Source organism: Terrapene carolina, unplaced genomic scaffold (genome assembly GCF_002925995.2).
Source record: "Terrapene carolina triunguis isolate 2854851 unplaced genomic scaffold, T_m_triunguis-2.0 Scaffold191, whole genome shotgun sequence".
NCBI classification, from domain to species: domain Eukaryota; kingdom Metazoa; phylum Chordata; order Testudines; family Emydidae; genus Terrapene; species Terrapene triunguis.
The window spans coordinates 1,694,829-1,708,674 of record NW_020664542.1 but is presented as its reverse complement, the minus strand read 5'-3'; the positions used below and the strand labels follow the sequence as shown (position 1 = coordinate 1,708,674).

Below are 13,846 nucleotides of genomic sequence, written 5' to 3'. Positions count from 1 at the left end.
AAGAGAAAAGGTTGAGCCCCTTCTGGCACTGCCTTTTAGGGCTGCATTTTATCTTAAGCCTTCTATAAGGAGGTTGGTTTTAATTATACTTTACTGAACTTCTAATAGCTGTAAAAGCTTTTGAGTTTTTTAAAGGAAGTCTCCAGTGTTCCATAATCCGAACACATTTCTAAAATCAAAACCATATGGCATCCCGGGCTCTTTTCAATCTCGTTGCTATCCAAACTAATAAACTGCCGATACCTAGCTCTGCTTTTTAATTAGAAATGGGAACAGAGTAAGCCCAATGAAATATCCTGGGGCAGGGAGGGTTGGAGAGAAATAGTTTCATGTGGGAAAGTTCAGAGCAATATTAGGATAACTAATACTGCTCTGTTTGCCTCCTTGGTTCCTTAGCACCAGCCCACCTCAGAGGCCCTATGTTCTGCCAACCAATCAATCTCGTCTGAATGAGATTCCCACTGGGCCTCATTAGTACCCTTTCTGGATTGGCTAGACAGGTTGCTGAAGAACAATATAATGCATCCTCTGCACTGTGCTTGAACATGGTGGTGCTGCTGCTGCTACCTGACCCCAGGGTTTGATGCTTTGAGTAGTTCCTTTGTATGTGACCCATAGTGGTTTCACATCTTAACTCGACAGGGGAAGAGGGCAAGCACTAGGGCTTACCAGAAACTTGAGTGTGTACCAATATTTTCTCCTTTTCACCGTGCTCTGGTTTCGCATCTTTAAAAGACTGCACCTTCTAGGGCTCAGTGCTTCCTGAAGAAATGCCAGCACATTGGTTTAATACCGACTCAGGAAGCATATCGCCATCCGTATCACCAGCACAGCTCCTTGGTTTTCATTGGTCTCCTATCTGAATACTGCCCCAACCGGGCCCTCTTTGACTTGTGAGATGTATGATCTCGCAGCTTGAAGTTGTAAGGCTGCAATTGTTTCTAGATAAACTTCAGCAAGGCCTGAGGAAAATGGAATGAAGTGGACAAAGCGGACAATATAGTGTCTAAAAATGCAGTATTAATGGCCAAGAAAAAGGACAGTTCAGGTTCAGATAGTTACAGCTGCATTGCACTCCTGGGCATACTTTTAACATAGCATAATGTACGGTATCCATTTAACAAAAAACAGGAATGGAAAATACCACACTTGTATGTACATGTCTTACTGAGTAACTCTCTCATTGTACTATGGTACAGGATGCTACTTGTCATGTATGAATTTAGATTTTCAATTCTTTGGGGCAGGGACTAGGTCTCTGAAGCACATACCACACTCCACTGCTCATGTATCATGTGTGCACTGAGGCTGAGTTAATGCTCCAGGACCCGTAACACTTGCATTTTGACTTTTAAAAATAATGTTTAACTATGCAACTTCATTGTTGCTGTCAATTTTTTTGCATTTTTCCTACAACTTTTTCAAAGGGAAAACTGGTGGAGGGAGAAGCGTTGGTAGGTAAAACAGTTGTCCCAATGCAGTTTTGGCCAGAATTTCAGACGAGCTCACTGCCCACAATTGGGCCAGATTTTCAAAAGAACTGGGCATGTTGGGAGCTGAGTTCTTTTAAGAAGCTGCCTCCGTTTTGGGGTGCTGACTAGTACATCTGGATGTCTGTCTTTGAACAAATGACACTGGCCTAGCTTTTGCCTCTTAATTTGCCCCGAGGCTTACTCTTTCCCAAGTCATCCCTGGTGTGCGTCTCCTGAAATGCGCAACTGAAAACTTAAAGTATCTACTGTAAGCTCTCGATCATCAGTTTTAAAATACTCATCGCTTTGTTAGCTTCAAAGCTACCTCCGTGAGGATTATGTTCAGACAGATTTTCACAGTTGAGCTCCTTTGGCTAGAGCCCACTCCAAAATTTATGCTCGACCTTTTTTTCACAATGGGGGAAAATTTATTTTCTTCCACTATCTTAAAATTATGTGAAACTTTTCCTCTGAAACTTTCACACACACAAAATTGGCCTTTGGACAAAGACCAACCATTGAAAATGTCAGTCTCAAAAGTGATTCCTTCCCTCCCATACACACCCAAAAGCCTGTGGTCAATTGTAAGCATGGTTTTATGAGGGAAAACGTTTTGCAACTTTTAATTACAGTAGGGTTATAGTGCAGGTTCCTCCAGGTTTGGACAAACCTGGAACTTAATGATCTTTCTCTCAAAATATTACTTGAACTGGATCACTCTGCTGGACTATAAATAGGCTGAGGGAAAGCGTCCAAGGCTTTCAGACCTTGGGAATAACATACTTGCACATTCAAAATGGGGAGCTAACCCAGCAACATTAAGAGCCGCCACACTTGCACTTTGCTATTCAACGGCCAAATACGCACGTCCCATGTGGGAAAGATTGGCTCATGCAAAGAAGCTGGGCCCTGTTCTGAATGACAGCTGTCGTTACATCACAGGATGTCTAAAGCCAGACGTGAACAGCCTCTATGCGCTTGCCAGAATTGTTCTGCCAGATATCAGCAGATCAGTCACAAGCAAAATAGAATGATTGCATCAAGTCGAAGGTACCAGACATTTGCTACGTGGCAGTTAGCTGCCTGAAATAACCCACACTTTCTAGCTCCAGTGCAATCTCTTAGAAAATCACTGATGGCCATGTGACAGGAAATGGGGCACACGCAGATAGAAATACTCGCTGAGGATGTCAAAAGGCACATCAGTGTTGTCGAATGCCTTCCGACAGGTGCAGGGAAGGATTGGTTGACCTGGAGATGTTGTTTAAAGCACCTCCATATAAGAGATGGCCATTCAAAAGTCACTGTGCACAAATAGGGCTATCAATGACCCAGACATGGGACTGTGGTGAAACACAGCCATGGACCATCTGCTGGTCAGCTAGCTCCTGGAGGAGCCATAAATAATGGAAGACCTCTCCAGGGCCACAGACCAGGCCATATCATGTGCCCGGTATGGGAAAAAAACTGATTGTGGGTGGAAGGACACAAGAAGATGATGGACCTTGGGAAAGATGCTAAGCTTTCTGCAGAGCTGCAGTCTGGGGTACAAATGTGAAATCCAACGATTTCCTGTAAATTATGAACTTCTTATAATAAATTGGATTCATTTAACAAGACATAGCCACACAGATTAAGTGTGCACCCAGACCCACCCATCGAGAAAAGCGTCAGGCAGCCTTGGCTTTGTAAGTTGTGGTATAAAGATGTTTTTAAAATAACCACCGAGGGGGCTGTTTGGCTGTTCCTTTCTTGTCAGTTCCTAAATGCCTGTTGGGCTGCCCTGCAATGTCCTTCCCAGCAGTAATTTTGGCCCTAATGAAGTAAGAAGTGACATGCCTGAAAGGATGCTGCCTGATGCTCTCATGGAAGGGAGTAGAGCTGGGATGACACAATGCTCTTGTCTCTTTTCTCTCTCTTTCTGTCAGTAGCTTTTAGTCTCTCTCCACCCCCCAATCTCATTCAGTCTCTCTCCCTGCTGCCTGAGAGAGACTTCCCTGGTTTGTGAACAAAGTGACCACATTTTGCTTTTCATAAGGTGACCATGCGATTTCCCCCTCCCTCCCCAATTCAAAACGGTTTCCCCTTTTCCCCCCACACTGCCCTCCAGGAAAAGAGACCTGTTATTTGAGGACTTTCTCAATGCTGTTACAGAACATAAACAGTCCTGATGTAATAGCTGCAAAGCTTCAAATTAAGTGGATTATTTCCGTGACCGGTTGCCACTGTAAGAAAAGCTGTCACTGAAAGGGATTAGCATATTGGTCTGTAAAACACTTGAATCCTTTTCAACAAGAGTGTTGTTAATCACCCCCTAATTCCTCTGCCCTGCGGAATGGAGAAGATGGAGCCAGAAGACATTGGGTAGCTGTCTGACTTTTGTGCTGAAGTGAGATACTTTGTTTTAAGAAGCAAGTTTTACTAGAGCCTCTTACAAAAGAGCAAGAAGGCTTTGTTGTGTCAGGCAGTAAGGACAGAAGCCGGAAAGCTACTCAAGGTAAACATCACAGTTTGAGATGCCAGTAAAATGTGGAGGTTTTCCTCCTTAACTTAACTCCCTGCAAGGCCTCTTAATTACAGCTGCCCCAACCAAAGGCTCTTAGAAAAATAAGGCACATGCCGAAGCGTAGCCTTGTGGTTAAGGCAGTGAACAGAAGGTCAGAGCTGTGTTCAATTCCCAGCTCTGCCAAAGACAGCTCAAGCAGTTTAGGAGCCAAAGTTTCTCGGAAGATCAGAGGGATATGGGCCCCCAAGTGCTCTGACACCTTTGAAAATGGGACAGTCTCCTGAATCACTGAGGTGTGTTTGAAAATGTCCTCTCATCCAGGGCCGGCTTTAGGCCGATTCCCCGTAATCAGGCCCCGCCCCTTAGGTTCATAGGGCGGGGGGGTCCGCTCCGGGGTCTTCAGCGGCAGGGGGGTCCTTCAATGCTGCGGAAGACGCGGAGCGGACCCCCGCCTCTGAAGTGCTGCCGAAGACCCTCTGTGCCTTAGTTCGCCACCTGTACAATGGGGAAGAACAAACTTTCCTTATCTTGCTGGCCGTCAGAACAAAGTAATGTTGGTGAGGTACCCAAATGCTATGGTTAGGGTCCTATCAAATTCATGCTCCATTATGGACAATTTCATGGCCATAGGATTTGAAAATTGGTAAATTTCACGTTTGCAGATGTTTAAATCTGAAATTTCACAGTATTGTGATTGTGGGGGTCGCAAACCTGTGTAGGGGGGTCATGGGATTGTCACCCTCACTTCTGTGCTGCCTTCAGAACTGGACAGAGTGGGGAGGAGGGGGTGCAGAGCTATCTGTAGACAGAGAGATACCCAAGAGCAGCCCTGCAGGGAAAGAGCAAGCCCTGCCCCGCCCCAGCCCTGCCCCGACTAGCAGCTAGGAGCCCCCTTTGCTGGAGCGCTCCCAGCAGCACAGGGAAGATTGGATCCAACTCCACAAGCTTCTTCCAGCTGTAGGAACCTCTGGGGCTGCTGCCCAGTCCCAGAGCATCCTGCAGCAGGGGGAGGCACCCAGAGGTGGGTCTAGTCCGTCCGCCCACCACCACCTCCCACCCTGAGCAGCTGTGCAGGGGATGGACAAAGTCTGTCCGTCCCAAACAAGGGGACATCGGATTTCACGGGGAAGGGCTTATTTCATGGCCCGTGTCGTGTTTTTCACGGACATGAAATTGGTAGGGCCCTAACTATGATGATGGGGCCACACAACTGCCTACATGGAGTTAGTGGTTTGCTTTTCTGCTCATTTCCCTAACAGCAGACACGCTAAGGGGAAGACTTTCAAAAGTATAAATAGCAGTTAGGTGCCTAATTGTAATTTCTCTTTTGAAAATCTTCCCCTCAAACTTTTGTGGCAGAGCTACTTCAAGAGTTAGCAGTTGGCCCTAAACAAGGGTGCCCAAAGTATTGTCTGAGTGTAACACAAGGGATCCAGCAGCTATAACTGTAGAAAGAAGACAGAGCTAATTGATGGCAGCTTTTTTCCATTGCTGGTGAACTCAACCAACAAAGCAATTTCTATTCACTTATCAAATGCAGTTTCACTGTTCGCTCCCCCAGCCTTGAACTGTTATGTAGAGTTGCTTTGTACAGCTAAACACTTGCCAGGTTTCACTCCAGAGGTGGCTGTGTAATGAAGTGGTCCCTGTGTACTCTTTGAACAGCATTTTTGTTTGCAAAGCACTTTGGAATCCTTCTCTGTTGCTATAGAAACGTGAGATTAAATTATGAAGAATATTTAAGTACAAGCAAATGTGGCAGTGCACACAAGCTTCTGATACACCTTAAGGTTGTACTTGAGTTAAACTGGATGCAGGCCTCATGCTGCTGGAAAGTTGACAGAATGATGTGGTGCTTCTCCCAGTTGCTCTGTTCTTGCTCAGTTTCTGTAAGCAGGATTTTTAGGGTTTTTTTTCACCCTGCCTGCTCATAAGAATATTATAGCCAAGGAGAGTATATAGAACCATTTGCTGTGTATTTCTCCATGAACATGGAGAAGCTTCTGGACTTCAGACATTGATAGAGATGCTGAACACTCTAACGCAGGGGTGGCCAACCTGTGGCTCCGGAGCCATATGCGGCTCCTTGTATAGGCACCGATTCCGGGGCTGGAGCTACAGGCGACAACATTCCAATGTGCTGGGGGGTGCTCACTTCTCAACCCCTGGCTCTGCCACAGGCCCTGTCCCCATTCCACCCCTTCCCGCCCCATCCCCTGAACCTGCCGTGCCCTCGCTCTTCCCCCCTACCTCCCCCAGAGCCTCCTGCACGCCACGAAACAGCTGATCAGGAGGTGGGGGGGGGGCGCTGATCAGCGGGGCTGCCGGTGGGTGGGAGGCACTGGGGGGAAGGGGAGCTGATTGATGAGGGGCTGCTGATGTATTACTGTGGCTCTTTGGCAATGTACATTGGTACATTCTGGCTCCTTCTCAGGCTCAGGTTGGCCACCCCTGGGCTAACAAGACTGCAAGCCTAGTTTTGAAGCCTAGGTGGACTTTTCACTATCAAGCAGTTTGAGATAGGGTTGCCAATTTTGATTGGACGTATTCCTGGAGATTTCATCTCATGACCTAATCTTTAATTAAAAATTCATCTTTAATTCATGGAGACTCCAGGACAATCCTGAAGGGTTGGCAACCCTAGTTTGAGAGGCAACTTCAAGCTAAATCCTGGGTCTTAGCCCATGACACCCTTAAAGGCTTCAGATCTCACCTCTTGAAAATGGGCAACAAGTTATCCACTCAAGTGAGGCTTTTGGCATTAAATTTTACAGCGTATTTGATTAACTCAAGTCCAACAAAGGAGAATTAAGTGGGGGGGGGGGCCATGGGATTAAAACAGGGTCCACTTCTCTGCTGCTTTGTGCTGTCACTTGCACTAGTGCAGTGGGTGTAAAGCATTAATACTGTGATATAGTAGCATTTTACACCCATTTTAGAGGTGACAAAACTAACACAAGGTTCAAAACAGGGAAAATTGTGGTCCAGTTGGCACTGGATTCTATAAATTAAAACTTAGATAAATGTCTATAAAATAAACAGAAGGGTTACAGAGATGATGGAAGGACGTGTGGGGACCGTACTTGTGATGGTATATGCTGTGTCATCTATGCCACTACTGTTTGACTTCTGCACTTGTATGTAATGGAGAACATTCCAACCCAGAAGACTCTTTTTAGCAAGTGTGGCTTACCGCAGCTAACCTCTGTAGCAGATTGTTGTGCCAAGCCAAACTATGCTCTGATTTATTTTATGTATAGGTTGGCTCAGATTGTCTTTGGTTTAAGAGCACAAGTGGGCTGCAGCAGATGCAGTGCTAAGAATAGAACTGCAGGGGTGATTTGGAGGTTGGTTGAACTCGCAGGGAAATACACTCTGCACCAAAAATTCCAAATCATCTTGCCTGGTGCTCTGCAGCCAGGGTCCCCCAAAGTTTCACTATGCTCAGGTACTGCTGTGTCCCCTCAGCATTCTTGAGTAACTTCTGAATAGAACATTCCTTCGGCTGGAAGTTTGCTTTAGGTTGGAGATGTTCAGCCTTGAAAACAATACCAATTTGCAGATTTTCAGAGTCTAACACAAATACGCAGGGGGATGGAGAGAGGGTTGTCTTTGTCATACTTTCCCATGCTGTTCTCATCTATCTCGCTCAATGGATGCTTCTTCCATCAGGGTTAGAAGGCATGCGTTCATTTAGAGAGGAGCACGTGTACATTTGTTGTGAATCTAAGGGAGATCTGACAACCAATGAATTATTCCTTTCATGACGAATGTCCCTTCCATGAATGAGATTTTGGGTGCAGTGCACACACGGTAGCAGTCTTCACTAATTGATATTTTAGGCTTGCATTTAAGGATATGTAAAACGTAAGCTATCATTGGTCTTGGTAGAGACAGAATTTAAGTCAGCCTAATGTGAACTAGATGGAGGAAGTTTAACATACAGCCAACAACGGACTTAGAACTATCTCCATGTAAAGGAATCTCATTTGTTACAGACAGACACACGCACACTCCTATCTGACTCCACTTTCCTCCCTGACAGTCATCTATAATGTTATGATTTTGGAAACTTGGATTTTGCCCAGTGTCTTCAGATAGGTTGAAACTTGAAATGCTGCAGTGAAGTCATAGCAATTGAGAGGTTATGGGAAAAGATCAGAGATTTGTGGTTTGGTTACGTGAGATAATACAGTTTGAATAAATGGGAAAAAGCTTGTAACAGTGTTCTTGGGGCTTGCTTTCAGAGTTGGAAAGTAGATCCTAAGTGCTGTAGGTGCAATTCTTGAGTTGACGTGTTAATGGTGTCTCACTTGCTAATCCTGTTTTCTTTTGTCTCCCTCTTCCTTTAGCATGAAAGACTTTCCAGGTAAGAGCTTTACCATTCACACTTTCTAATTAACAGGTATAAATGGTATATTTGGGCTGGTCCACACTAACCCCCCACTTCGAACTAAGATACGCAACTTCAGCTACGTTATTCACGTAGCTGAAGTCGAACTATCTTAGTTCGAACTTACTGCTGGTTCTCACGTGGCAGGCAGGCTCCCCCGTCGACTCCGCATACTCCTCTCGCGGAGCAGGAGTACCGGCGTCGACGGCGAGCACTTCCGGGATCGATCTGGCATCGATTTATCGCGTCTAGACAAGACGCGATAAATCGATCCCAGAAGATCGATTGCTTACCGCCGGACCCGGAGGTAAGTATACACGTACCCTTTGTCTTGCCTCCTACATTCAAAGCACTCTAAATGAGTAGCATGTCCTGCTTATTGGAGATGAAGCATGGATCAGGGTCCAGGACTAGGTTGATTCCAAAAAGGGTTCCCTTGTTATAATACTTGCCTCATGCAAGTTTTAGAACCATTCTTCTCCCGAAATCACATAGGCAGTGACTCAGCAAGGGGAAAGACATTATCCCTTTCACTGCCGTTTGAATGGGTTGGGAACCTCTCCGCCAGCGAGGCAGAACCATACCTTGGGGGAAAGGTTGGCAGAAACCGCTGACTTGTATATCCTTGATTGGCGGGGATGGGGCCAATACTCTGTTTTCTGAGTTTCCAAGCTGTTGGTGACCACATCGGTCAGGAATTCCTCATGTGAACTTCATTTAAGCTTTGAATGATAACAGTGATGCTATGTCAGTGACTGTTCTGAGCTGCTTCTGGTAGGTGTTGAGGTGTTTCTTGGAAGGCTTGAGTCCTGACCAGTCGTGGTCACACTGACCGCATCTTAGCTGTTCCCAGGCTGATCTTTACTCTACTAGTGTTGGATCTTGTTTGTTTTTAGGTTGGAATCAGCAGGTACAAGCCCTACCACCAGCGACTCGTACAGCGATCGCGCCTCCAGCCGCTCCAGCGCTTACACCAGAAGAGAGAACCGCCTGGCTTCCCTCAGCAGTAGAACAGAGGAGGAGACTAACAGGGACTATAAAAAAGTAGGGCTCTTTTATATGTAATGTTTCTACCCCATGTACCCTAAGAGCTGCCTATTTGAGCTGTAGCCTTCTTGCAGAAACCTGAGGTCTGCTGGGAGGAGCTGTGAAAGATCAAAAAGGAAGGGTTTTCAGGAATCACTAAAAGTTACCTTGCAAGCAAAGGGTTATTTTATCAGCTCAGCCATCACAGGGCTTGTTTCTCTTGACTTCACTGTCTGTTGGAATCACAGTCCTTCAAAGGTATAAAGAACCATGGACTCAGGGAGCGAGAGAAGATTGAATACACAGGAAAGAGGCGAGCAGGCTGGAGAAGTGTTCCAGCTCAGAGTAGTTTGGTTTGTTAACAACATGCAGCTAGTTTACAAAGTTCCTTTTCAGGGGAATTTTTCAAATGACAAAGATGAAAGCATCTGAAAAGTAGCTACACAGTCTGAGTGGCATTTTGGAAAGCCTTATCGTGCATTATCGCTGGGTAATGTTTGCTCGGTGTTTATAACCACTGGTTTTCATGACATTCTTCATCTGCTTTGAATTAGCACCAGGATGAAACCTGGAATGCTAGTTGGCAGGGGAAACCAAAATACGTTGTTTGGTATTATGAGCTAAGGGGAACGTACTATACGTCCGTCCGTGGGCGTTAAGCTACCACCTTATATAGCTATTTTGGAAGAACCTAATTTAACTCTTGCCTTAATCCTTCAATAACTAAAGCTAAGGGGTGAAATCCTTCTTTAACCTGATCTTAGAGCAGGGAGGAACGTGTGGGTGCATATGTATGTGAGAAATAAATGAAATAAAATATGGTAATAGCAAGTGACAACTGTGTGAAAGGTGAACAGATTAAGGTGATCTTAATTCCCAGGGATGTTAAACCCTAAAAGGTACTTCATTTTCGTTTTTTAAATAATGTGGTATGGTGAGAGAGGACTCCATCTGAATTAGAAATCAGTGTCTCCTTAATAGCCAGTCAACGTGCAGGACTGTAACATTCCAGCACAGTTTGCGTAAAGGTGTTTGTCTTGCCTCTCTGAGAGGTGGAAAATACTGATGGACTCAGGAATTGGTGAGGCTGGTAATCTTTCTCCCTGGTAGAATGTCTTGACAGTTTTCTCTCCTCCTGAAGTGAAACCATGTAAGAGCATAGCAACACACTCTCAGCTGAATTATAGGTTTAGGTTTAGGTATGGTCAGCCAACTCAGTGACGTTGATTGAACCTCTGAGTTCTTTATTATATTAAATTATTAAGACAGGCAAGCCATTCTTAAAAATGTCCCTTTTCTTTGTCCACTGCCTGTGGCTTTAAGAAACTACAAAAGCCACAAAGGACCTTCTTAATTTCTTTTACAAAATCAGTTTATTAGAATTTGGGAGGAAAAAATCAGTGCAGAAGAGCTGAGCCATTCTTAGAAAGTGGTGGCAATGCAGAAACGGCTCTAAAATCTGCTACTGATGTTCAGAGCTGCGGAGCACCATGTCTCCATGCAGTTGTGACTGTTAGGCAGGCTCATATGATAGGCACAGAGCAATTCACATACCTGGCTTCCTGTTTCAGCTCTATGAGGGCGCGCTGTCTGAAAACCAAAAGCTGAAATCAAAACTGCAGGAAGCCCAGCTGGAGCTGGCTGATATCAAATCGAAACTGGAAAAAGCAGCCCAGGTAAGGAGGAAAGGGTCTCCAGAACTGGGGAGATGAAGACGGGAGGAGGAGGTGTTGGCTGATGAACCTATGATTTGGAGGTGCTGGTATGGTTTCCGTAAAAGAAAATTGTGCTTGCTTGTAAAGTGCTTTGGATTCTCTGAAAGGTGCTATTGAAGAGGAAAGTATGACTGTTCATGTTAACTACATTAGGCTCCTTGGAAAGACAGCTTTCTTAGGTATGGCGGTTCTGGCCACTCCCTTTGTGCTGTCCCTGTGCATGCCACTCTGTTTTAATAACTTTCTATTTTTAATTTAAATAGCAGAAACAGGAAAAAACCTCTGACCGATCAAGTATGCTGGAAATGGAGAAAAGGGTATGTGTTTGTCTCTCATTCTTTGACTCTTATGGCTCTGATATGCATGTTAGTTTCTGGAAGGAAAATGTTAATAAAAAACATGGGCAAATTTTGTTTTTGCTCCATGTGATAGCGCTTGTGATAATACATGAGTTCTGATTTTGGCTCCCCAAGCTTTTCTGCTCACTGTAAAACAGTTAAACTTCACTTTCTACCTTATCACAAGTTGCTGCAGAACCACAATTTACCTTTCGTGGTGTTGAAGGGTTATTGGCCCAGTGTGGCAATTCCTTCCACATCCTCCAAGTCTTCACCAACACAAAGGACCGTCTCAACAAAAAACCCAACCCTTTCCAGTCAAGTGGGTAGTATCTTGTACCTTGAAATATGAGCCTCTGAGCACTCCCTTCCCCTATCTGAGCAGTCCAATTCACGGCAGTAGATCAAAGACTTAAATTGCCATTCCTGGCTAAAGTGATATCTTAATCCCATTGCTTACACTGTGTTTGATTAATTAGATTTTGGAGCCTTCTGCTAGTTTCGAGGATGGGGTTTAAATCCAATTCCTGAAGTGAAAGACCTGAGCTACTTGTGTGCAAACACATACCAGTGTTATGTCTTTCAGAGATGGTCACATTCAAGCATCCTTAGTTTGCACGGTAGCAAACATTCTTTCTCCTTGGCCTGCAGCCTGTACCTGTCTTAATCTCATCAGATCTCTCCAGTTAAGCAAGTCTGAGCCTGGTCAATACTTAGGCCTGGTCTACACTAACCCCCCCACTTCGGACTAAGGTACGCAAATTCAGCTATGTTAATAATGTAGCTGAATTCGAAGTACCTTAGTCCGAACTTACCGCGGTCCAGACACGGCAGGAAGGCTCCCCCGTCGATGCTGCGTACTCCGCTCGCCGAGCTGGAGTACCAGCGTCGACGGCGAGCACTTCCGGGATCGATCCGGGGCACTTCCGGGATCGATTTATCGCGTCTTAACCAGACGCGATAAATCGAACTCAGAACATCGATTGCTTACATCCGGACCTGGATGTAAGTGTAGACGTACCCTTAGTTGAGGGCTCTTCAGCAGACATGTAGGTGCTGCAAGCAGTGGTAGTAGTGTTTGAGTCAATGGCTTTCTTCCCCTCTGAGAGGGCTCAAGCCAGTGCTGCAGCAGGAAGTCCCGAACAATTGTGGATACTAGAACCCATAATGCAGTTTCATAACTGGGCTCTAGTTCAATTCCAGTTCATTGGTGAAGGTGGGGAGGGGGGGTAGTTCTGCCTCCTCAAACTCCCCCTGCAATTTCAAGCACATACAGCTTTCTTACATCCTGTCTTTAAAACTGCCTAGTTACACTGCATGTGAGTTCAACTGCCATACTCCACCCCAGTGATGGCTACACTTGATTGGTAGATGAAGTAATTCCTGCCTTTCTGAAGTGCTTTGGGATACTTTTCTATGAATGTCACTATAGAAATATAAGCTACTATTTTTTTTCTTTGAAGAAAAAGTATTGAGTTCTTCCCCAAATCTGCCGCATGATCATCAGTGTTTCGAATGTTTCTAAACAGGGGAAACGAGCCCTCGAGCGGAGACTTTCTGAAATGGAGGAGGAGATGAAGGTATGAAAGAATTTGCTCACCCCGTTTTCCCTTCTGTGTTTAGGATTAATGACTGTAGAGGTTATCATGCAGGAGTGGAGTACGTTGTGTGGGAGGAGGTGCCCAATGTAACCCTCTGTGTGTGCCCCTTTATGCAATCCTGACTTGAGTTACTGGCAATGTTCTCAGAGCATGGTCTGATACTAGAATTGCTATATATGATCACTCAGTCAGTTGCATCTCACATTGGATCTATGCCTGTGCCGTTTGATCACACAACAGTGAAAGCTATTTCTCCCAGAGAGCTTTCAGAAACTAACCCTCTGTGATCTCCTGGGTGAGCTTTGTTGTGCTGATCCTGCGTGCCCTGGAGCAGTAGGCCAGCTAAAGTAAAGGCCTCCGTGTTTCATTTCATGTGAACTGGAAAGGCAAAGGAGTTTGTCAGGGAGGTGATGGTGGCTTTGAGAAGTCACACACAGCAGCCAGGGGAAAACTTAAAATGATTGTACTTCTGCCCTCCCTTCCGAGAACACATTGCTGGAAGGAAATCTCAGTAAGTCATCTTGGAACAGAAGATTGTTGTCAGACTTACCTATATTTGTTCCCTCTTACTCCCATTGAAATGTACAGGGATGCTGAGTAGCACATGCCTTCTCAGAGCAGCAACTGCCCCACTCAAACAGCTCCTTTGCTTTGCCACTTCTCCCGCCAGTCAGCTGCATGGAAGGACTGCCACCCTCGCTTGAAAGCCCTGCGAGCACTGATCTGGCTGGCACCGCTCTGGAGTCAGCTTATTCTGATGGGCAGGGCCGGCTCTAGGCACCAGCCAAACAAGCT

The 13,846-nt window shown here is 45.4% G+C and overlaps 1 protein-coding gene across 7 annotated transcripts in view; it reads left to right on the top strand.

Annotated features, from left to right (window-relative positions):
* Positions 1-13,846, top strand: part of PPP1R12B (protein phosphatase 1 regulatory subunit 12B) — a 157,939-nt gene that overhangs the window by 129,172 nt on the left and 14,921 nt on the right. For all 7 annotated transcript variants that reach the window (XM_026654370.2, XM_026654368.2, XM_026654367.2 and 4 more), the window contains 5 exons: positions 8,331-8,347; positions 9,268-9,415; positions 10,969-11,073; positions 11,376-11,429; positions 12,980-13,030. In XM_026654370.2, the coding sequence (XP_026510155.1) occupies positions 8,331-8,347; positions 9,268-9,415; positions 10,969-11,073; positions 11,376-11,429; positions 12,980-13,030 (375 nt within the window). The remainder of the gene's footprint in view (positions 1-8,330; positions 8,348-9,267; positions 9,416-10,968; positions 11,074-11,375; positions 11,430-12,979; positions 13,031-13,846) is intronic.